The 22,735-nt window shown below is 39.0% G+C and overlaps 3 protein-coding genes across 4 annotated transcripts in view; 2 read left to right on the top strand and 1 right to left on the bottom strand.

Moving 5' to 3' along the window:
• LOC129241038 (tyrosine-protein phosphatase non-receptor type 61F) overlaps positions 1-22,735 on the top strand; it is a 90,554-nt gene that overhangs the window by 61,363 nt on the left and 6,456 nt on the right. The window lies entirely within an intron of this gene.
• LOC129241037 (uncharacterized) lies at positions 1,348-7,126 on the top strand. Its single transcript, XM_054877167.1, has 7 exons — positions 1,348-1,495; positions 1,572-1,887; positions 1,957-3,945; positions 4,036-4,235; positions 4,300-4,437; positions 4,508-4,996; positions 5,062-7,126. The coding sequence occupies exons 1-7, from the start codon at positions 1,487-1,489 to the stop codon at positions 7,021-7,023; spliced, it is 5,103 nt and encodes a 1,700-aa protein (XP_054733142.1). The 5' UTR covers positions 1,348-1,486; the 3' UTR covers positions 7,024-7,126.
• The window catches only part of LOC129241041 (opsin Rh4), a 90,945-nt gene continuing 86,002 nt past the window's right edge, over positions 17,793-22,735 (bottom strand). For both annotated transcript variants that reach the window (XM_054877173.1, XM_054877174.1), the window contains exon 4: positions 17,793-18,891. In XM_054877173.1, coding sequence (XP_054733148.1) covers positions 18,347-18,891 — 545 coding nt within the window. In that variant the 3' untranslated portion in view covers positions 17,793-18,346. The remainder of the gene's footprint in view (positions 18,892-22,735) is intronic.

The raw sequence follows: 22,735 nt of genomic DNA, 5'->3' as shown, positions 1-22,735 counted from the left end.
CGTCTTGAGTAGGTTTTAAAAAACTTGAAGCAACTATCTATGCTTCACATGAAATTGTGGGCGAAAACGAACTTGCGTGAGCTAAATTTCACTGGTCCTATTTCGTTTTCGAACATTAACACACAACGATTTGACATGTATCGAAACAGTAAAAAACTATTTTCATTACATTTTGAAATCGTAAAGCAACGATTACCCAATTTAATAGCAAAATTGCTGAAAACCAAGCCGGATTCATTAAAGCTCTAGTTGGCTCTAGACCAACAAAGAATGAATTTGCAGAATGAAAATTCTGATAGGCACATGGACACGGCCAAAGAAAAAAAAGAACTCAGCAAATTTAGAAATCACCGAATTCGGAAGGCGCAATCTATTTTTCTATCGTTCTCGATACAAACCTCTTTTTTTGCCGGCGTCCATTTTATTTACTCTTTTACATTTTACTTTGACTTTCCTATTTACATTCGTAATAATAATTATCGATAACACTGAAAACACAGGGTTGTGTGGCAAAATTATGTTGATAATCTAAAAGTACGTTCACATTGCATTTTATTTAGTACTTATTTTGACCTTTTTCTTTACACACGTAAAAATAATTATCTATTACACAGAAAACATAGGGTTATATGCCAAAAAGTATGGTTATTAACTAAGATTATTTTATAATCTCAGATTTTGGCAGAGAATTTTTTTTTGGGAAATCTCGCTTTTTAATTACGGATTGAGTGTTAAGCACGAAAAAGTAGATCATCTACTTATATGTGAACGTATTATAAGCTTATTTTATAATCTCGGATTTCGGAGAGGAACTTTGTATGGGTAATCTCTCTTTTTAATTATGCATTGGGAATTAAGCTCGACAAAGTAGATAATCTAGTTATATGTGAATCTAGTATTAAGTTGTTGTTAACAAAATTAGATATGCATACAGTTTAAGGAGCACATGTACTAAAAATCTGAAGGAGCGAAATAATTTCAAAATTTATTTAAAAAAAACTTTTTTATAATGTTGCTCTTTTTAATAACTAAATGCACTGAAGTAAATACACTTACACAAACTTCATTTGCTTTTTACATATATATTGTAATATATATGTCAACTGTATTTACCAAAAACATCTTCAAATATTTGCCTATAACTTGAATATATTGTTAATAAATATGTATGCAATATATGCGTGACGAACAAAAATTACACCGGGTGATGCTTGGTATTGCCACTCTTAGAAAGCCGCAATCTTGTATTTTGTCATTCTTGGCGCCCCCACCTTCAAGGAAGTCGCAATGCATAAATTTGTTCGCAACAAATGCAACGCTGAGGGTGGCCAGAGTTATTCATTTGTCATTGCACGAGTCGACCATAAATACAATACGAAAGTATAGAGGTCCGTAAAATATTTGCGAAGCTATAAGTAAAGAGAAAATTAACAATCAGGAACCAGTACCGACATATTTCAATGATAGAAATAAAATCATACCACAAATGGACGAGGTAAACAAAAATACAATTCGATTTAAAGAACACACGTGCTTATCTCTTACTTCATACCTTAACTGAAAATCCGTAGGTTGATATAGATGGAGAAGATTTCAATGAGCTCGAGGCTAGGCTCTACGGACAAATACATCATGAGGCCGTGGATGCCACAACGGTGGACGTAAACAACACGACAGAAATCCAAGCAGAAGGAAAGGTTAGCGTAGAACGTATTGTTACTGAAAAAAGGATTGTGAATAGACCTGCTAAAACACATCGTGTGCCCGATACACGCTACTGGGCAAATAGCTTAAAAACTTCCAAGCCAACTAATAAGCCCTCAGAAACAAAACATGCTGCAACAGTTACAAATGATGTCAATCTCAATAGAAACATAACTGATAATGGTAAGTTTAAAGTGTGGGCATTGCTATGAAGAAGATAGATATTTATTAAGTGGGTTACACATATTACAGAGAAATTATCAAAAAATGTTACCTTGGAGACAAATGAAAGCGGTGTCAGGACAAATGAGAATAATGCAGAAGTTACTTGCAAAAAGAAATTATCAAAAAATGTTACCTTGGAGACAAATGAAAGCGGTGTCAGGCGAAATGAGAATAATGCAGAAGTTACTTGCAAAAATGAAAGTCAGTCGCCTAACATTGATAAAGTTAAAAAGTCGCCACCACTGCAACCACAAAAATCTAAGACAAATAACACTCCCGGTAATAACTTGCGAATAAACCCGTCTGCAGTAGTTAAAAATTCAAAGCTAAATTTAAAAAAGAAAAAACAGAAACAAGTGCAGCGAAATGGGCCTTTTATGCAAAAAGAGACAAAGCTGCAAAAAGCACTTTTGTTACAAGCAAAGAAAAAAAAATCTGAAAATGTTCGTAACAAAAAGCTTAAACAAAAACCGGAATTAGTAAGTATTGCATTGGATTCGTCGTCAGATGGTGATGGTGAAACAAATAAATCTGACGATGATGTAGTTTTAATACCGGCGAAGCCTCCACCTACAATCACACTATCTGACAGCGATAATGAATGTAGCGCATTTCAACTGGAAGAGAATGCCATGGATTCTTGTGATGTCGTATTTGATAACAAAATATCAAAATCAACCTTTATTAAACCAAATGAAGTTCGTAGCAATGTGACAAAAGATGCATCGAGTAGGTGTGCATCGCCATGTTCTGTGCTATCATCAGATGACTTCATTGGCCAGACCGACCGAAGCCGTTTACTTGAAGACAATTGTATGGCGGATGATCAAGATCTAGTGCTGCTGACTGCTGATGTTGACAGTCTAATGCAACCGCCTAAGAGTCAGTCAAACAATTTGAAACAAGCTAACCCGGAAGCCAAGAATTCCGCCGCCGATGAAGTTGTGTGTACAGCTGAATTTACGGCACCGTTGTCAACATCGACAATTGCGGCAGTAACTGAAAATATCCATACATTGCAAAGCCAAAATAAAGAGCGGGAAAATTATTGTGTAGATCAGACGGAATTTAGAGCGATGGATGTATATGAAAGCGAATCTGATATAGCTGACAGTGTGTACTCCAAAGGCACAAATCGAGTCAGAACTATTATTAACGCAGTTGACACCAGCTCCGAGGCAGATGATGTACAACAAACCTCATCCAGTCAAAAGGTGAAGCGCTTCTGCAAGCGACGAACCTCCAGTAGCAATCGCGGCTCTGATGCACATAACGACGATGCGAGCACGGATGATGAGATAGACGATGGTGTATCGAAAACGGGGGTGCCATTTATTTTACGTGGTAATGCTGTTGAGCGTAACAATAAAAAGCTACGCAAAAGTATAAAACCATTAAACACCCGACGAGTTTCAGGTCGTGGTGTCGGTAATGCATCTGGAAAAATGTCCGACACAGAATTTATAGCCACATTGAACAGCTTGGTGCAAGGGCGTGAAGACGATCCGAACAAGGGAACAGGCGAAGAAAAGGACGCACAGGATGAATCTGGTGACGATATGCAGGCGAATAATACTCAATGCGATACTGTCGCTGAAGAAAAACTATTATCACCGTTAGCCAGTGAACAAGAAAGTTTACAGTCAGTGGAAATTGTAGAAAAAACTGCGCTACCAGCATCTTTTGCTCAGGCAGTTCCTGACGATGCAGTGACCGGATTGGATAAGATTTTTGATTCCATTGATAATATGCCCGAAACGACATTCAATAAAAATGAAAATGAGTACGAATATAGCTCAGACGATGAAGTCGAAGTTATTCAGCCACCTGTGCAAATATCTACGAATGCTGAACAAATAGAAAACCAACAGGCTTTACCCATTCGCCATATTGTTTATAATGAGCAGAATTTACAGCAGAGCGGTTTGGGTTGGAATGAAGAAATGGTAAAATTTTATAATTTCTCTTGGCATGGAGAACGTTTTACGCTGGTCGGATTACAAAATGGAATGGAAAGTAAGTATATGAAGAGTATGTAAGATACTTATGATTTATGCCAATATATATAATTTTATTATACCAACTTTATAATTTGCATAATTTCAGAGGATCCTAAACTGTGGAAAATTTACTCAGAAGATCGTTTTCCCAAGTCGCGTCCTTATAGCAACTTGAAATGCTACAATTGCTGTGAGTTCGGACATGTGCGCGCTAAATGTCGGCGCCCAAAAAAGCCACCTATTTGTTATATGTGCGGCGAAAGCGGTCATTTTGAGCCCCGTTGCCCAAACACAATTTGTCTAAGGGTAAGGTGATGGCAACCATCGAATGATTCCATATATTGTATCTTTTTGTTTTCATGGTTTTCAGTGCGGAAATAAAACCCAAGTGTTTACGAAGAGCTGCAATGCTTGCACATTCCAAAATCGACTTATTTGTCCCATTTGTAAAGTTCGTGGACACACCATAAACCTCTGTCCAGACAAATGGCGTCGTTACCACTCAACGGTAAGTTTTGTAATTGAAAATAACTCAAATAAAAAAAAAATATTGAAAATATTTTCATTTTATCCAATAGACCCAACCGAATGCGCACCCAAACAGCGAAATAGAGTTTAACAAGCGCAAGATGTGTTGCGTTTGTGGTGCTAATGGGCATTTTTCCGACACCTGCCGCAGCGCTTTACGCTTTATGCAATATCCAGTTATCGTGAGCCATGTCAAATCTCATCAAAAATCATACAGCGATTTACTTTTAAAATCGCCACACACTGGAATCGCGCTTAATTTGCTGTACAAGCCTAGAGATGCAGCTGTATTTCATATGGCTAAGAAAACCACACCAAATGGTTACTATGCACGCTTCTTAAAAGCAGTGGGACTCGGCAACATGCTTAGACGTAAGCGAACTAGCAAATGTTTGGCAGCACCTGAGAAGCCGTCAAAGCAAGCCCGAAGTCTTTCGGAACATGTTGAGCGGAACACTTGTGGTATGGGCACCCCGTCTACCAAAGGCAATGTGGATAACCGGAATATAGCACCAACAGCAGAAGTGGCGCCAAATCAGGTAATAACGCAAGCGTTTTCGATTACTTACCTTTGCACTTACAATTTTTTTTTTCACCACTTTAGGTGCAGGAGGTGAGTGGTAGCGTGACCATAGCCGAGGCAGTCACATCCGATGGCCTTGATGTTAGTGCTGCAGAAGTTATGAACACAGAATGTACCAGCAATACAAGTGAAAATGACACAAACAATGTGAAACAAGCGGATGCTGATAAGCCTGTCACTGACAGTGGTACTGAATTCAAAGCTCCAAGCGATGCACCAACCTCAACTATTTCGCATCAATTATCGCAGAACAAAGATAACCTAACGGTAGATTCAGACTCAAATTACAGTTTCTCGGAACATTTTGCAATACCGCTGGATGATGTTGCATCAAAGGGGGAAATGATTTCAGATGAATCTGCATTAGATGCGCAACCATCAACATCGGCAGCAGCTAAGAGCTTACAAATGGAAAGACGTGTACGTGAAATGGACCCTTTGCCCGACTTCATACCATTGATGGACAGCAGTGATGTGAACACGGATAAAACGGACATGGACCAAAACTTTGACACGGCGTTAGGCATTTCTAGATGTTTTGTTACTACAGAAACGGATGATGAAAATGAAGACAATGAAGCAGAAAAGCCTGATGCGCCATGTGAAGCAAAGATATATCTCACTAGTTTCCACAGCAATTATTTGCTTACGCCTGCTGGGCACGAATTCTTGGTACACCACTCCAAGGAGTGTAATATTACAGCGAGACTCGACTGGACATCTGTTGGTCACGTTTTGGTTATATTTGGACTACCCAGTGACCAGGACACATTTCACAATGCATTGATTCAAAAATGTCGCGAATTAATGGATCAAATGAACAACAGGCAATTAAGTAGCGTTAAGGTGCCTAAGCGCATAGACGCATTGATTCGGTTTCTTCGTGAAAACATTTCTCAACTGCAGAGCGATTTGGGTGATGTAAATGACTTGCAGAAGCGCATTATGAATCTGGAGAAAACGCATACCAAAGCGAATATGAAATTGGCGGAAAAGTTTCGACGTTTGCTTAATATGATATTGGTGGGTCAAGCGGGTCTGTGTGATGGCGACAAGTACTTGGATAAGCTTTTAGTAAACTTAAAATCGCTTATTAATGATTATCAGTCTCAAAATATGGTACCGCAGTCGCTACGCGAAGAGATTGATTCACACTCCAAGATGATATTTACTTCGTATCGCCATGAAAATTATCCAGAACTTATACAAACATATAACAGGATGTCGAAAAGTCGAAAACTCAGTTTAAGTATAGATCCATTGCTGCTGGGCGAGAAAATGCTAGACGTAATTCTAACAGCCGAACAGAGAGCACGACTTGAACAACCACAAACTGCAGCAGCTGCAGTACTACAGATTAATCAAACATCGTCGGTAAAGGAATCTACCGACAACGAAACTAATTCACCGAGTTTAAATAACTCCAAATTGGGCAATAAGCAAAAGGATTTGTGGCAACAGTCGCAGCAATCGAAACAAAGCCAGCAACCATTGTTAAAGAGCAAAAATAGCACACCAAATGCTACACCAAATCAGAGTTTATCAGAAATTGTTAGCACACGAGCTAACTCCTCGACATCTACACCAACAAAGAGACAAACTGTTGCATCACCACCATTTATAAACCCACAACAAAAGTCAACAGTTCCTACAAAAGTCAAGGAATCTGTTCAGCATCAACAGTCTGCACTTGATGATATACTAAATTATGATGTAAGCCCCTCAGCTGGAGGCAATTTTAAAATCCAGACCCAATCTCCAAGCGGCACAGGCAATGCCAAACGAGCTCCTTCCAAAGGTCCATCGGTATTTTGGTCACGCGAATCAATGCGCTATTTAGATGTATGCATTCAGATGGCCGAATCGAATACAGAGTTATTGTTAAAGCTGCAACGCATACAGACCAAAGCGGCAGAGGGGGCACTGTCATATAATGACTATCGCGCCGTTATCAAGCTACATGGTGCTATGGTGGGGTATTAAAATTTAAGAAACTGGCTTAACGGACATTGAAACAAGGACGATGATGATGACGAAGAGATGAAAAAAGAAAAAGAAAGAATAAATTCACATTTTATTTTTTAGATGTACAAAAACGTTTTACTATTGAAGCTTCGAAGGTTAATGATTTAGTAGAATTTTTCTTTTAAAAGAAAGAAAAGTTCCAGAAATTAATATAAACAAAAATTAAAATACCCACAAGTGCGCGCGGGTATACAAATGTAGAACTATGTGCATACATATGTATATCTATGCATTTAAAAAATTATGTATTTTGTGATGCTGCGTACGCTCACAATTACTTTTATTGAGCCGGGTTCCATTCCCATGCGCGGACTTTATCAAAACCGCCTCTTCGGTAGAACAGTCTTATTAGGGTTGGATCGGTCTAAGGCTTTCGATATAGGCAGCCATGCCACGCTAGTAGTTGGCATTGAACGATCTATTCTCCCACAGGAACTGAAGATGTGGTCCGAAAATCACCTGGGTAGTCGACACTTGTCCGCAATATTTCGTGGTCAAATCCCAAAACAGTGGAGGAGAAAGTCAGGGGTTGTTGTTGTAGCAGCATAAACATTCCCCATACACATACGAGGAGAGCTGCTAAAGTGGCAGTCCTTGGCCGCATATATATCCGGGCCGATCCGGTTACGTTTAACCCACTCTCGTGGGAACGGGCCAAGGGTGTCGCAGAGTGGCATTACGTTTATGTTTTGAAACGTCTTCGTCCACCAGAATGAGTTTCTTTGGCTCATACGCTGACGATTAGCATCAGGCAATGAGGGATGGTTTGTGTTCAAAGGTGAACGATTATCTCTCCATTCCTTCTCGCTTCTTGACTGCAAAAAATCTCCAACTTTCCCACTAAATCCTCGTCGACCCTATTTACAACTTGAAGGATGTCAAACTATCACTGGGAATAGATTTGGGATGAGGTACGGTACCCTACTAAGGCGGCAGCCCGTGGTCGGGAAAAACCTGAGTCATTACGGTAACGTAGAACCGGCTGTCATGTAAGTATGGGGAATGTTTATGCTGCTACAAGAACAACAACCGGCTGCCATAGTACAACATGGCACTTCAACATCTACACGGCGCACAGTGTGACTTTTTTCACTTTTAGGATGCCAAAATTAATAACAGCCAAACCAATGGAGCAATTCATTTCAAATTGTGCCGTGTGGTTGCAGATACCTAAATCTGATTTGAGAATAAAAATGGGCGTGATACGCCCACTTTTTCTCCTTGCCCACATATAAGGTAAAATTTCACATAATCATATTTTCTACTTTAAAAGCATTTTCCAGTGCCAATTTAAATACAAATTGTTTAGATTTCTTAACTTTAGCTTAGACGCTTATGACTAATATTTAAAAGATTTCATTCAGCCCCTGGGTACCTTTTTATACTACATTATACTGCTCAATGAAGGAGATAATCACAAATTGTTTCAATGATAAATATGTCACTAATCTTTATTTTATTAATAGTAAGCCAATAAACAGTTTCTAAAGATTAAACATAACAAAACATAAACACTTATTCGAAAGCAATTATTCATAATACTTCTTCCTGGGCCAGCAATGCAATTACATCTTGAGGCAAAGTCCCGCGCTTGGTTTTCGATGACTTACGTAAGCTGCAAATGTAGGGATCGGATGATAATAGAAGCCTGTGCAATAAACCCTCATTGGTTTGATTTCGTGAACTTTTCATTGTATACCATTCGCGATAATTTCTGACATCTTTATTTCTCGATTCTTGCGCTTCTTCGGAAAGCTGACCAATAGGAACCATGCATGACGATATTATATGTCTTGAATGGAACAGTATTTTATGCAGACTGACTGGCATATTGTATCACTCATATTCCCTCAAATAAAGATCGCGTGTGTCTCTCACGTATACCTCAAAGGACTCAGCGTTTATCTGAAATTCACACCCTAAGCAAGACAATATGGTGAAAAGCCTTTTTAAGAGGCATATCGCACCCTAAATACAAAAGGGTCACAACTCAAAATTTTCCAAAACTGAGTTTTTTGCATAAATTAATTCAGAGTACACATTTCTAACTGCTGCAAATATTTCGTTCACATAACTATCTTCTTTAACTGGAAAAATACAGTTATGTCTATTTTTATGTCAAGTGTGTTGCTTTTGCACGATCAACTAAAGAGAATTATTTTTAGTTGCGTTAATGGGCTCAAGAACAGCTGATTACTTTTATTACACATAAAGAGTTTTATTTTGAGTTCTGCCTTTATAACTGTAAAAAGTGATAAATTTCGTGGTATATTATCTTGCATTGTGCCTCTTTAGTTGTGAAAAGTGAGTTCAATTAGGTTAGGAAACTTATAAAATTAAAACATTTTATCAGTTAAAAAGGCACAACTTAAGATAATATCACTAGTTAATAGCAAAAATTTCAGTTAAAGAGTCATAAATCAAAATTTTGTTTTATTTTCGCAAACATAATATAAAATTGAAAAAAATATAGTAGAACCTTCTTCAATGTTGTATATTTTCATGATGGAACAATATTTTCTTTAAATATTACAATAATTTTTACATAAAACGTTTTTCGTCTCTCCTGAAAATCTTAGTATTTTGAGTTGTGACCCTTTTGTATTTAGGGTGCGATATGTTAATGCCTGTAATGTCTGCAGTAACTTCTGCATTACTAAAAAAACGTCGTGCTGTGTTTCCGTCATTTGTATTGCCAGATTTCTCTTTTGGCATATCAATTAAAAGCCCAGTTTCTTTTCTAAATCTGCTTTGAATGCTTTCCTTCCTCTGTTTCAGTTTTTCCTTATTTTCGGCGCCTCTTACACACCATGTCCTTAGTTCCAACCGATATGCAATGTGCAAACATACACTCCATGCACCGTATCAATGAGTGAAGTGGTGAAATGCCGAATCTTAGCATGTTTGCGTCAACTTTCCGTTCCGACAAAGCGCTAAAATTATTCATATCCTTCGCCGAAGCACCACATATATAACACGCTTGAGATGAGGTATATGCTGAAAGTGCATTACATACTTTACCGTCAATCATACACAAAATAAAGTTTAAATTTTCCATCGTAATTATTGTAGGAAGAAGATTAGAAATTTGGTCTTCCACAATCTTTACTTCTCTCACAATAGCATCTCACGTTTCCTTTTCAAACAAAAATTTAATGGGACGGCAATTTCTGGTTGATGATGGAACAGGGTTGCTCCATATAACAACTCTACGTTCATTAACTAGAGTATACATTTGGAGAAGTACGAGTGAAACAGAAAACATGCTGCTATCAGATTGATTTTCTTCGCTGAACTTTTGCTTATACCGTTTTTGCTCCGAGCCATCGCAACCCCATTTGAAAGTCACGAAAACTTCTTGAATACTGGGAATTGACAGCAGTACTTCTTTTTATGCGTTACACAACCTTTTTATACAGTAGGTTCTGTTTTTATGCGGCTTTTTTTTATGCGGTTTTGAAATAGTGCGGTTTTTTTTTAAATTACAAAATGCATGTCGACCTATCGGGAATTGTACATATAAACAAGATTCTAAACCAGCTAAGCAAAAACTCATCACAGATTACATCAGAAATGCTAACCCTACAAGTATGGAACCGCCTGCATAACTATCTAGATCAGACGTGTACATTTCTTAAAGTGACGAAAGTGATTTTACGCCAAATCCTAAACGAATGCGCAACATGTGGGTATTGTCTGATTCTATTTCTGACGTAAATTTATTTTTCGATTCTGACGTTTCTTAAATAAAGATATAATTTTCAAAAATACAATATTTTGTTTGTGCGATTTTATTTAATTATTTCAGATTCATGCGGTCTATGGAACGTATCTATAGTTATAATATGGGCCTAGTGCCCTTTTTTATGCGATTTTATTACATTATTTCAGATTTATGCGGTTTTAGCATTTGAAACGTATCTATAGTTTTACTATAGAACCAGTAGCTTTTTTTATGCTGTTTTTTTTTATGCTGTTTCTTCCGGAACGTATCTACCGCATAAAAACAGAACCTACTGTACTATGATCAATAAGCGCTTGCAACTCAATTTCGGCATACGTTTTGGTTAGTGTGATTTTTTCTGGGTAACATAAAGCTTTGGACTTTTTTATGCAGTTATACGACGGATATAATTTGGGATTTATTTCTGCTGTATGTTGTCTATGCATATTATAGTCATGTGTTAAATCATTTGCATCTATTATCAGCGCAAGTGCTTGGTCTGGCGATAAACTTTTGTTGCGCTCTTTCGAAAGTCGAGATTTTTTCAACACAGTACCTCTTGACGGCGAAGACAAACACAGCTCTTTAAATAATATTGCGGAATTTCTCTTACCGTTTGATCTAAGTCTCATTTCTGCCGCCATTAACACTTGTTTGCTATTTGATACTGCTAAAAGACTCTTTGCTTTTCTTTTCTTTGTGCGAAGAGAAGAATCGGAAAACGCTACATGTGGTCTACCTACATTGGATCTAATAGAGGATGAAGTTGATGGCCCAACATCAAGACGGTATTTTCCAAAGTCTTCACTCTTGGAAAACCAACTATAATTACGGGCTAGAACACGGGCCTTAACTCGGCAAGACCCCTCCCACTTTGAAGGAAATTAGTAACACAGTTTTTTTATACGCTCTCCTAGCTTTTTTGTATCCACGTCTCTTCCGATCACCCCAAAATTTTCTCTAACACCGCGTCACGACGCGTTTCTTTTGAGCTCGTCAGCCAAATTTCAAAAAGTTCTTTCCGAGGAATCGCCATGAAAACTTCTTTTAAAGCTGTGGTAGCAAATTGTAGCAAAATTTTATTCCAGTATCTGAAACACAGAATCCTAAAGGTTGATTCGCTGTTAAAGAATGGACGGAACTCGATGGACCAATATAAGTTTTTCTCAGTAAAATATCGAAAATAATATTAAGCTATGGCTGTTTTAGTGATATTTTACTGAGCGGATTTGTATCGATAGTAAAAACTTTATAATCCTCTTACTTACCCCTGAAGTACAAAATTGTTGAAATTTAATCAGCAAATACTCAATTTTATGAAATTGATACTTACTCGTATTATATCTTTTGACAAACTTCACAGCGATGTTCGGATAATAAATAAAAATTATTCAATTGACGCACCGGCTTGTGTTTGTAAACGGTTATCTTTCTTAAAACTATTGTTTTGATAAATTTTGAGTACACTGTCGTAAAGTTTGGTCATTTTTACACAACATACCGAAAGAAAATCATTTTAGCAGAACTTTTTTTTTTTAATTTTGGCATCCTAAAACGATAAAAAGTCACAGTGTGCGCCGAGGCCGCGGCGACCATTTGGCCGATATTTTGTACCATACGCAATTGAGTCATACCAATTTATTATAATAAAGAGAAATGACAATAATTTCCTAAAAAAATTGTATTTTATTGAAAATCAACAGCGGTCCTTGAAACTTAACCACTCTTTATATGCATCCCTGTTGGCTTATTTAATCGGAAGACTCCCTCGTTTATTACGTTGCACAGAATTGGACCCAAGGTAGAGCCCTGGGGAAACTCTCCTGTGATATTTTTGGTAACTGGTCACTGATCTGTATCGTCGACTAAGCTGATGCCTGTGAAGTAGGAGGCTATCAGTTTTAGCATGGAATATGCCATCGGTATATGCATTTCAGGATCAGCCGTCAGGATCTGAAGTTACAGAAAGCCCCAATATTGGATGGCACTCCAAACGCAGTAATTAAGATGGCAATTCAATCAAAGCCCGAAGTTTTCAAAGTAGTGTATAACAGGTGCCTGCAAGAAGGTTTACTGGATTACTGGAACAGACTAAAACATTGGTGTTTTGACAACAGGTTATATTATATTTGGTAAGGTTACATTTCCTGCCTCGGTAAATACCAGTCCGTATGCGAGCTAAAACTAACGCGTAAACTTACGCAGACTGTGTAAAGCAGTATTTATACAAATTTTGATAGATTTCTTAGGGGGTGGGAAACTAACGAAGTATACACGTTATGCGTTATGCAGCAGCACGATAAAACGCTCTGTCAACAGGGGAACCCCTCAGGGAGGAGTCTTATCCCCTCTACTGTGGTTACTAGTCGCCAACAACATCCTCACCAAATTTAACCAAAAGGGAATTAAAGTGGTGGCGTACGCGGACGACATAGTGCTTATGGTTTCAGGAATGTTTCCAACCACAATCAGTGAGATTATGGAAGGAGCTCTGGCATTACTCAGCAATTGGGCCACGGACTGTGGTTTAAGCGTAAACCCGAGAAAAACTGAACTGATGCTATTCACCAAGAAAACCAAGGTGCCAAACTTTAATCTCCCAAAACTAAACGGCGTCAGCCTCACGCTAACCAAACAGGCCAAATACCTAGGGGTTATCCTGGACCCCAAACTCAGCTGGAAGTGCAACGTAGAGTACAGGGTAAAGAAAGCGAACATAGCACTTTACACATGTAAGAGAATGTTGGGAAAAAAATGGGGTCTTCAACCAAAATTATCCAACTGGTCCTACACAGCCATTGTAAGGCCAATACTAACATATGCGGCACTAGTTTGGTGGCCTGCAACAGAAAGGAAATACAACAAAACTAAGCTGAACAAGATACAAAGAACAGCGTATATCCTAACTACAGGAGCGCTTAGCACCAGTCCTACTGAAGCGCTCAATGTACTAACACATCTATTGCCATTAGACTTACACATTAAAACAATAGCTACTTGCAGCGCGGTGAGACTCAGAGACATAGGAAGCTGGACAACAAGGCCGTACGGTCACAGCATGATCCTCCTACAGGGACCCCCGCTGCTCAAAAACGGATCAGACTACACAGTCCCCGACTTCAACTTCAAGAAAGGCTTTACGGTACGCTTTCCACCGAGAGCCGAGTGGAGCAAAGGAGAGGTGATTGGAAGACACGATATCGAATTTTTATACCGATGGTTCTAAGATGAACTGTGGTGTGGGAGCTGGCTTCCATTCGGAGCCACTCAACCTATCTCAATCAATTCGTCTTCCTGATTATGCCACCGTGTTCCAGGCAGAACTTTTAGCGATCAGAGAAGCATGCAAATCCCTAGAACTCTACAAGGTAGTTTGTGCAAGAGTAGCTATCTTCTCAGACAGTCAAGCAGCTATTAAGGCCTTAGACTCCAACTACATTTCATCCAAACTGGTCCTACAGTGTAGAGAGGAGCTGAAACTGCTCAGCCATTGGCTTGAAATTACCCTGATATGGGTTCCCGGTCACAGGAACAAACGGGGTAATGAGATGGCGGATGAGGCAAGCAAGAAAAGGTTCAACACTAGCCTTTAGCAGAGGTGGTGACAGTCTCCACCCCACTGAACACAATAAAAGCATCCATTGCTTCGCACTATCGTGCTTTAGCCGAAAGAAGATGGAAGCGAACAACTACATGTATTACAACAAAAAACACATGGCGGTCATACAAAATCCAAAGGACGAATGATCTGTGAGGATGCTCTCGGTCAAACATCTCACGCATCACTGCAACCCTTACAGGACATTGGAAAGTAGGGGATTATGCAGCTAGACTCAATCTACCCTTCAATCCTATCTGTAGAAGCTGTCAAGCGGAAGGGGCGAAGGAAAGTCTGTTCCACTATTTATGTGAATGTCCGGAACTAGCCAGGGCACGACTCCGATCCTTCGGTAAACCTTTCCTACAGCAAATTAAGGAGATCTCAGTCATCGAGATAAAGGATTTTGCTCCTATTCTTGGACCTCACTAAATGGATCTGACTTGGAGACAACAATCATTTCACGAGATAGTGGTATTAAAACGGTGCTGGTCACTAATTAGGAGCATTTCAGCTAAGAAATGTTCAACCACCTCAACAACAACAACAACAACAACACGTTATGCGAGGCATTTATGTGTAAAAACGATTTTTCGTTGAATGGTTTTTTATCCAAGAATTAAGGGGTGAGGTTCCACCCCCGATTAATAGGGTATAATGCATATACTTTTTTTTTTAATACTAGTTTTAGATTGTTGCTTTCACAGCTTGGATAAAGTTGTTGATTGAAATTATGTTCTCTTCATTGGGAATCTTGAAGAGTTCAATCCAATTGTGCTTGAGAAGACGGTTTCTGGTTTCTTCGAGAGAAACAGAGGACAACAACAGTGGACAAAGCGGGCAAGTTGGTGGTGGATTGCCTGAAGGCGTTGATGGGTGCAAAGAGTGTGACCTAGGCGCAGTCTTGCGTCTTGTGCGTTCTCGATTTATGGCTGTGTAATGGTGGTTGAAATTAAACCAATTCTGAACTCTTACGGATGTGGTTTAGTATAAATCGCCTGACATCTATTTGTTCGACTGTGTTCTTTGTAGATACAGGTGTTGAGTTAGTCGATTTTGTGACACGATCTGCTACTTCGTTGCCCATGATACCAATGTGTCCAGGTATTCATAGCAATTTAATCTTTTGATCGTTTTCGATGAGCATATCTCTAATTGAATTGACTGTAATCGAGGCATGGGTTGGACTATGGACTGCTTTCAGGACCGACAAGTTGTCGGTGAACGCAGATGCAATGTCTGGTAGTGATTGCATTTCTTGGGCGTGACCAACTGTGTCGACAACTGCGTAATTGGGGAATGAGACTTTAGATTTGCATAGCTTTACATTCCAGGAATAACTGACGAAAAGATCAGCCAAAACATTGGATTTTTTCAGTCTTGAAAGACTGATCATAGGTTAGGTTAGGTTGGAATGGTTGCCTAAGGAATGAGCAAACTTAGACGAAGATAAACGGTTTCGTGCTTTGTGATACCATTATGAAGGAGGTGAGGTGAAAGAGAAAAACCGAGGGGTCGAAAGGAGAGGGCGGAGAGTGATGGTAGTGGGATGGCTAGGAGGGTGGGTTTAGAGTGTGTGGATTATGAACGATGACTGTGCTGCTTTTGCGTCAACCGCTTTGTGCTGCTGATGAAGTTCATCAGATTTTGAATATCAAGGCCTACTTTACCAGTAGGCGTGGCAAAGAAGTAAGATCAAAGATGCTGGCTCTTAACCCTGCCAGAGCAGGGCAGCTAAGGAGAAGGTGCTGAGATGGTTCAACCTCATCCGCCATACATCTAACGCAAAAAGGACTGCAGGTAGTTCCAAGTCTCCAACATGCATTTCTTGAGCAAAGGGCCCTGTGAGAGAACCCACGAGCTGATAAAGACTAATCATAAATGCAAATAAATAATATTATTATTAATATATTATTAGAAGGCCATTACGCACTGCGACCAGAGCTGATCTATTGTGAAAGGCCTATTTTGTAACCCTAGAGTTTTAAGCTTTTTAGAAATTTTAGCACAGTTTTGGGTTTGTTGTTCCAAAGATTGCATGGAGATACTACGATACCACCAAAGTGGTGAAGTCTTTGTCTGCCCAACGCAGGACACTCACAAAGCATATGTTCTGAGCTTTCTATGTCCATTTCGCAAAAGCGGCAGACATTGGTCTCGGATAGACCAATATTGTTTAGATGGTACCTCAGGCTGCAGTGACCTGTAAGGTTTTCAGTTAAAAGACGCAGATCTACTCTGTTTAGTGAGAGAAGTTTGTCAGATATTCCTTTGTTGGGACTTAGGAATAGTTTGGCTTGACGCTGACCGGCACAGTTTAGCCAGTGTGCGGCAAGTTTTCTTTCCTCCCATTTCCTAAGGAATTCATTAATTTGGCCTTTTGTCAGTCCACAGAAAGGCTCAGGACCAGTAAGTTGCATATTTGCTCCTTGTTTTGCAAGGTCGTCAGCCATTTCATTTCCCTCATGTCCTTCATGTCCCGGAATCCAACATAGTGTTACTGTGTTGAGGTTTCCTAACGTGTTTAGGAGGTTTAGGCAATTGTTTACCAATTTAGAGGTGATGGTTGTTGATAGAAGGGCTTTTAAAGCCGCTTGGCTATCTGAAAGTATGTAGATGTGAGTACCTCTCATTTTCCTTCTAAGGCATTCTCTCACACATATTTCAATGGCATGTATTTCTGCCTGGAATATTGTTGGGTAGGATCCCATCGGAATCGATTTTTTGAATTTGGGCCCATTGATTCCTGCCCCTGTTCTACCGTTTTCCAATTTGGACCCATCAGTAAACCATAGCCATAGGAGCCAGGTTTGAAGGTGATAGAGTTAGTTCTCCAGTCTGTTCGTTCATTGATTATAACTTGGAAGTTCCTGAAGAGTATTGGTTTGGGTGATAGTATATCATCCCTATGAAGAATGGGACTATGTAGGAGATCTTTAAATGTCCTTTAATATCCCCACTTTTAAGTTCAGATATACCTTTTAGTCTTAAGGCACTCGAGCGAGCTTCCCTTTCAATTAGAATTGGAAGCGGTGGTATGTTCAGGAGCACACCCAATGCATCCGTGGGACACGTTTTCATAGCCCCTGTAATACCAACACATACCAGGCGATGCAGTTTGTTTAATTCGTTTACTGCTTTTCTTTGCTTGACCTTGGGCCACCATGCCAAGGATGCATAAGGATGGGTTCCACAACTGTGGTGAATGTCCAGAAGGTCATTCTAGGGCTTAGTCCCCATGTCTTACCAAAAAGCCTTGTACAGGCAAAGAATGCCCTTGTGGCTTTTGAAGTAACTCTCTCAATATGGGAGTTCCACGTAAGCGTTTTGTCAAGACTAAAAAATAAATAATATACAGGACAAGATATATCACCGTAATTTCTCATTATTAATAAATCTAATAAATTATATATGATTGCAATAAAAATCTATTTATTTCTTTTTTTTCATTTCAGAAATATCGGCAAAACAAACTTTAGCTACAACTGAATAAATACTTTTCTTAAGAGTTCCCACAGTCAATTCCACTTTGCAAGTATTATTAGACTTAGTTATTCGATTTCCATTTCTTTTAAATTTCTCAATAGGCTGTGGTGAATTTGGAGATATGCCTTTTTTATTTGATTTTTCACGTGAACAATGCAGCTTCTTAAGCACCCACGCATTGCTCCATTGTTGATTGTAACGGTTGATTAAGTCGTGTCACCTTGTTGCATAGTTACGTGGTTCCTTTGCCTTCGGTTTGCATTTTTCCAGAATTTTAGTCCATGTCCATAGCCAAGTAGTCAACTTTTGTGTGCCGAAATAAATCGCAATTAAAACTAATCTACTTTAAATAGGTAAACCTACGTAAAATTTAAATTTTAAATACTAATGCAACTAAAAATGCTAGTCTAAAATCTTAACAATTAACAACAGCAACAACACTATTACAAAAATCCAGATGACAAAGCGAGACTTTACGCTGCTGACGTTTGCTGTTGTTCGGTGGTTGTCGAACCTGCTGCCGACGCTTCTGTTGATTTTTCATTGATGGCCAACCATGGGCAACGTTTCTGCAATTCTGCCCTGTATCTGGGATGACTGATGGCATACACGAACGGATCAACACAGGCGACCATTTTGCATGTACAAGCTGGTATCATAGTAACACCGGGCGTCAGTAGACTCTTATCGCCAAATGCACCAATCAGTGACATTACGCCGTATGGCGTCCACGATACAAAGAACAGGAAGCAAATAGTGATTGCGGCCTTAGCGATACGAATTTCGGCTGTTTCCTTATTCTTGTCCACATTCGAACGTAAAGACTCCACATTCATTTTCTTAGCTTGTTCCCGTAGCGCCTTCTCGTGACTAAACACATGCCCGACTATTTGGCTGTAATAATAGATGATCATAGAGGTCGGACACACAAAGCTGCAGAAGAATATGGTGCCAACGAAGAGGCGTGTATCGAAGCTATCGGTTAGGTAGTCGAAAGTACAGGATGTTAAGTAGCCCTCTGAAATGAAAAATAAAGCTTTTTTGAATTTGTTTGATTGAGTATTTTATTCAAATCAAAAGGTTATTCATTTTATTATTATTAAAATCCTTTCAAGTCCACAACGGACCCATTTCGTGGGCGCTGTTCCTATCAGCGATGCGGCTGCCAAACCTAAACTAACCGAAGAGCCTTTCAAAAGACGTGCGTAGATGTTGTTTGAAGATATTAGATTAGATTTGTGGGGGGTTGGACAAGTCCAAGCATTCAGTGAGGAGACCATTGTACTACACCCGGATAGATTTTAGTAGAAAGAATACAGATGGGAAAGATAAAAAGTGGGTGGTAAGGCGAATAAATTAGTTTGAGGTCACTCTTCCACAAATCTCTTGGATTCGTTGATGAATGTTAAGAGATCCAGAAGAGGAAGAGTATGAACTGTATCGACACTCAGTATATCGCAACCCAATATTCTAAGTCTGATTCTGGAAAACGCCGGATAGCTACAGAGAAAATGCTCTGCAGTGTCGTCATCCTCAAGACAGGATAGGCATATCGGGTTGTCGACGACCCCCATGGCAGCCGTATGCTGACCACAAGCGTTGTGCTCTGTGATTACACCCACCAGTACTCTCAGGTCCTTTCACTTAGCTACTCTGCAGGAGCCCAACTCAGACCAACGCTTTCTGTGGGTAGACCTCATGAAGTCGTCAATCCATAGCTGAATCGGAGCGGCTGTGATACCTACCAAGGGTTCAGCGCCTAGCGGCATACTTGCAGAACCTTCATTAGCCAGTTTATCGGTTAACTCTTTCCCTGTAATACCACAGTGTTCAGGCACGCAAGCAAGACTAACTTTGTTGTGTTTTGCAACACTGTTCAGCTTTGTCTTACATTCGTTCGAAGAGCAGCGTAGGTTAGCAAGGGCTCTCAGTGCAGCTTGACTGTCACTACAAATTCCATTACTGCTACCCCGCCACTTTTTCTCAATTAGCCAGTACGCCACATTCAAGACGACATAGGCTTCCGTAAGGAATACCGTGACCATCTGCCCTGTGGCATAGGAGTACTTAGTGCCTTCGTCTAAGTACCATCCAGATCCGCTACCATCACTGGTTTTAGGTACGTCGGTGTTGAAAGTGTGGGTAATAGGTTCTCTGAACTTAACCATTGATCTCTATCTGGAGCCAAAACATCATACTTCTTACCGGGGTCAAAACATCATACTTCTAACGAAAGGCACCCGATTGTCCACTGGCATCGCTCCGACAACTTGTGGTATATCTGACAGTGGCCAGTGCTTTTTTCATTTCCCCAGACTCCGCTTAATTTGAGCCTCGTTCACGCATCATTGAGTTCAGCTATATTGATTCGAATGTTGTGTTTCAGCTCTAGAATCGTTTTTGGGTTATTCACGTAGGCGTTAATTTAAAAAAAAAATACCAGTCTAACGGTTAGACGCGATAGAAGTGAAACCTTCCGTAAAACAAACTGAGAGAGAATGAGACGAAAACAGCATTAGGGGCGGGATAATTATAGGTTCATTATAATATTGATATAAAGTTCATATTTTATTTTCTTCATTTTATTATTATTCATCCTCAATGTTTTCAATTTCAACAAATGATACGAGTGGCTTATGATAGCTAAAATATGATACAAATGCTTTGGTTTGGATGTTGTCAACATATCTTTGAAATACCGCGTCAATTGTTGTTTTTGATCGTGTTGTCGATTCAGTGCGATTGTTACACATTTTTAAATTGAATGTTGTATTGAGAAAGTCAATTGAAGGAACCGCTGTGTCCAATGCAAAATTTACGTTGAAATCACCTCTTAAAATCATTGGAACTTTATCGTATCCGCGATACTTCTGGTGTATACTTTATTAAATTTTCGTGAATGAATTCCGTGATGCTATTTATTGATTTTGGTTCTCCGTCACCTTTGGAAAATGTGTAAACAGTAAGCAAACTTTATTCAAATATTTTCCCTCATTTTTGCATCAGTAAAATTAAACAAACGCCGTAGCCGAATGGGTTGGTGCGTGACTACTATTCAGAATTCACAGAGAGAACGTCAGTTCGAATCTCGGTGAAAACACCAAAATTAAGAAAAACATTTTTCTAATAGCGCTCACCCCTCAGCAGGCAATGGCAAAACACCGAGTGTATTTCTGCCATGAAAAAAAGCTCCTCATAAACATATCATAAAAAAAAAAAATAACTGTATAAAAAAATTTTTTTTCTTGTGATTCGAACCAAGGATTTTGGATCGGAAGCTCACATTGCTAGTCGCTCGGCTACCGCGCCATGCTGTCGGCGCTGGCCTAAAAGTTATTTAGTTCGTCGCTACGTTTATATCAACATATAATATAACGCTTCGTAGCTAAATAACTTTTAGGCCAGCGCCGACAGCATGGCGCGGTAGCCGAGCGGCTAGCAATGTGAGCTTCCGATCCAAAATCCTTGGTTCGAATCACAAGAAAAAATAAAAGTTATTTAGTTCGTCGCTACGTTTATATCAACATATAATATAACGCTTCGTAGCCAAGAGGGTCGCTATTTCCGTTTCACTTTTTCTCAAATCACTCCCAACGATTCTAAAGAAGTTTTCACTTCAAAAAAAACAAAATCCAGTTTGGTCTGCCAGTCCATTTGCTATCCTCGAGGATCATAGTGATTCCTAAATCAAAAAAAGAGGCTAAAGAGTGTTGTGAGCCTGGTTCTTCGGTTCCGAATCGAGTTTGTGTCCAGAAATCGGCAAAAAAGGTGTTAGCATCAGTTTTTTGGGATGCAAAAGGAGTTTTTTTATTTTTAGTGGATTACTTGCAAACTGGTAAAACAATAAATTCTGAATATTGTATATTGTAACCTTTTAGACCAGCTGAAGGAAAAAAAGACACAGCTTGCAAAAGAAAAAGATTATTTTCCCACCTTTAAAAGTGATGTGTAATTTTCTCAAAGAAGTAGACCTGCTCAGATGAATTTCGAAGTATTATCGAGTTACTCTTTGAGATTAAATTACTGATCTGATTTAACACTTGTTGGCGGGATTATTGATAGAAAGGCGATTCTGCTGTTTCCGTGGCGCCGCAATCTTATGGCGGATTCTTATAGAACTCGACAAAAGAAAACGAAATGAAGGAGTAAAATTTTTTGATATCTCGCTTAGTTTTCGAGATATTGAATAAAAAAAGACTGGAATTTAGAATAATGTATATTGGGCAATTTTTGCATTTGCAATGGTTTTAACACGGAAAGGAGTTCTACGCAAAAATACTGTGTTAATTAATTTAATTTTAATTACTTCATTATTTTTCGTGATACGCTTAATCATTGTTTTTGTCCTCGGTTTATATTCAAAAAATATATATCAAAAAATTTTACTCTTTCATTTCGTTTTCTTTTGTCGAGTTCTATAAGAATCCGCCATTAAATTGCGGCGCCACGGAAACAGCAGTATTGCCGATAGAAATTTAAATGTTTTCTGTAAATAATAGCCTCTTCACCACCATTAGAAAATATCTTAATCTATTTAATCAATTTACAGTAGGTTCTGTTTTTATGCGGTTTTGAAATAGTGCGTTTTTTTTTTAAATTAAAGAATGCATGTCGTACATCAAAAATGCTAACCCTACAAGCACGGAACCGCCTGCATAACCATCTAGATCAGACGTGTACATTTCCTCAAGTGACGAAAGTGATTTTACGCCAAATCCTAAACGAACGCGCAACATGCGGGAATGGTCTGATTCTATTTCTGACGATGTAAATTTATTTTTCGATTCTGACGTTTCTTAAATAAAGATATAATTTTCAAAAATACAATATTTTGTTTGTGCGATTTTATTTAATTATTTCAG

Source organism: Anastrepha obliqua, chromosome 3, assembly GCF_027943255.1.
Source record: "Anastrepha obliqua isolate idAnaObli1 chromosome 3, idAnaObli1_1.0, whole genome shotgun sequence".
NCBI lineage: Eukaryota > Metazoa > Arthropoda > Insecta > Diptera > Tephritidae > Anastrepha > Anastrepha obliqua.
This window is presented reverse-complemented; position numbering and strand designations above follow the sequence as displayed.

Bases quoted from the DNA above. Each gene is read 5' to 3' on its own strand.
- LOC129241037 (XM_054877167.1), top strand. The intron at 1,888-1,956 runs GTAAGTTTAAAG...CACATATTACAG, and splicing joins TAGAAACATAACTGATAATG to AGAAATTATCAAAAAATGTT. The intron at 4,236-4,299 runs GTAAGGTGATGG...CATGGTTTTCAG, and splicing joins CAAACACAATTTGTCTAAGG to TGCGGAAATAAAACCCAAGT.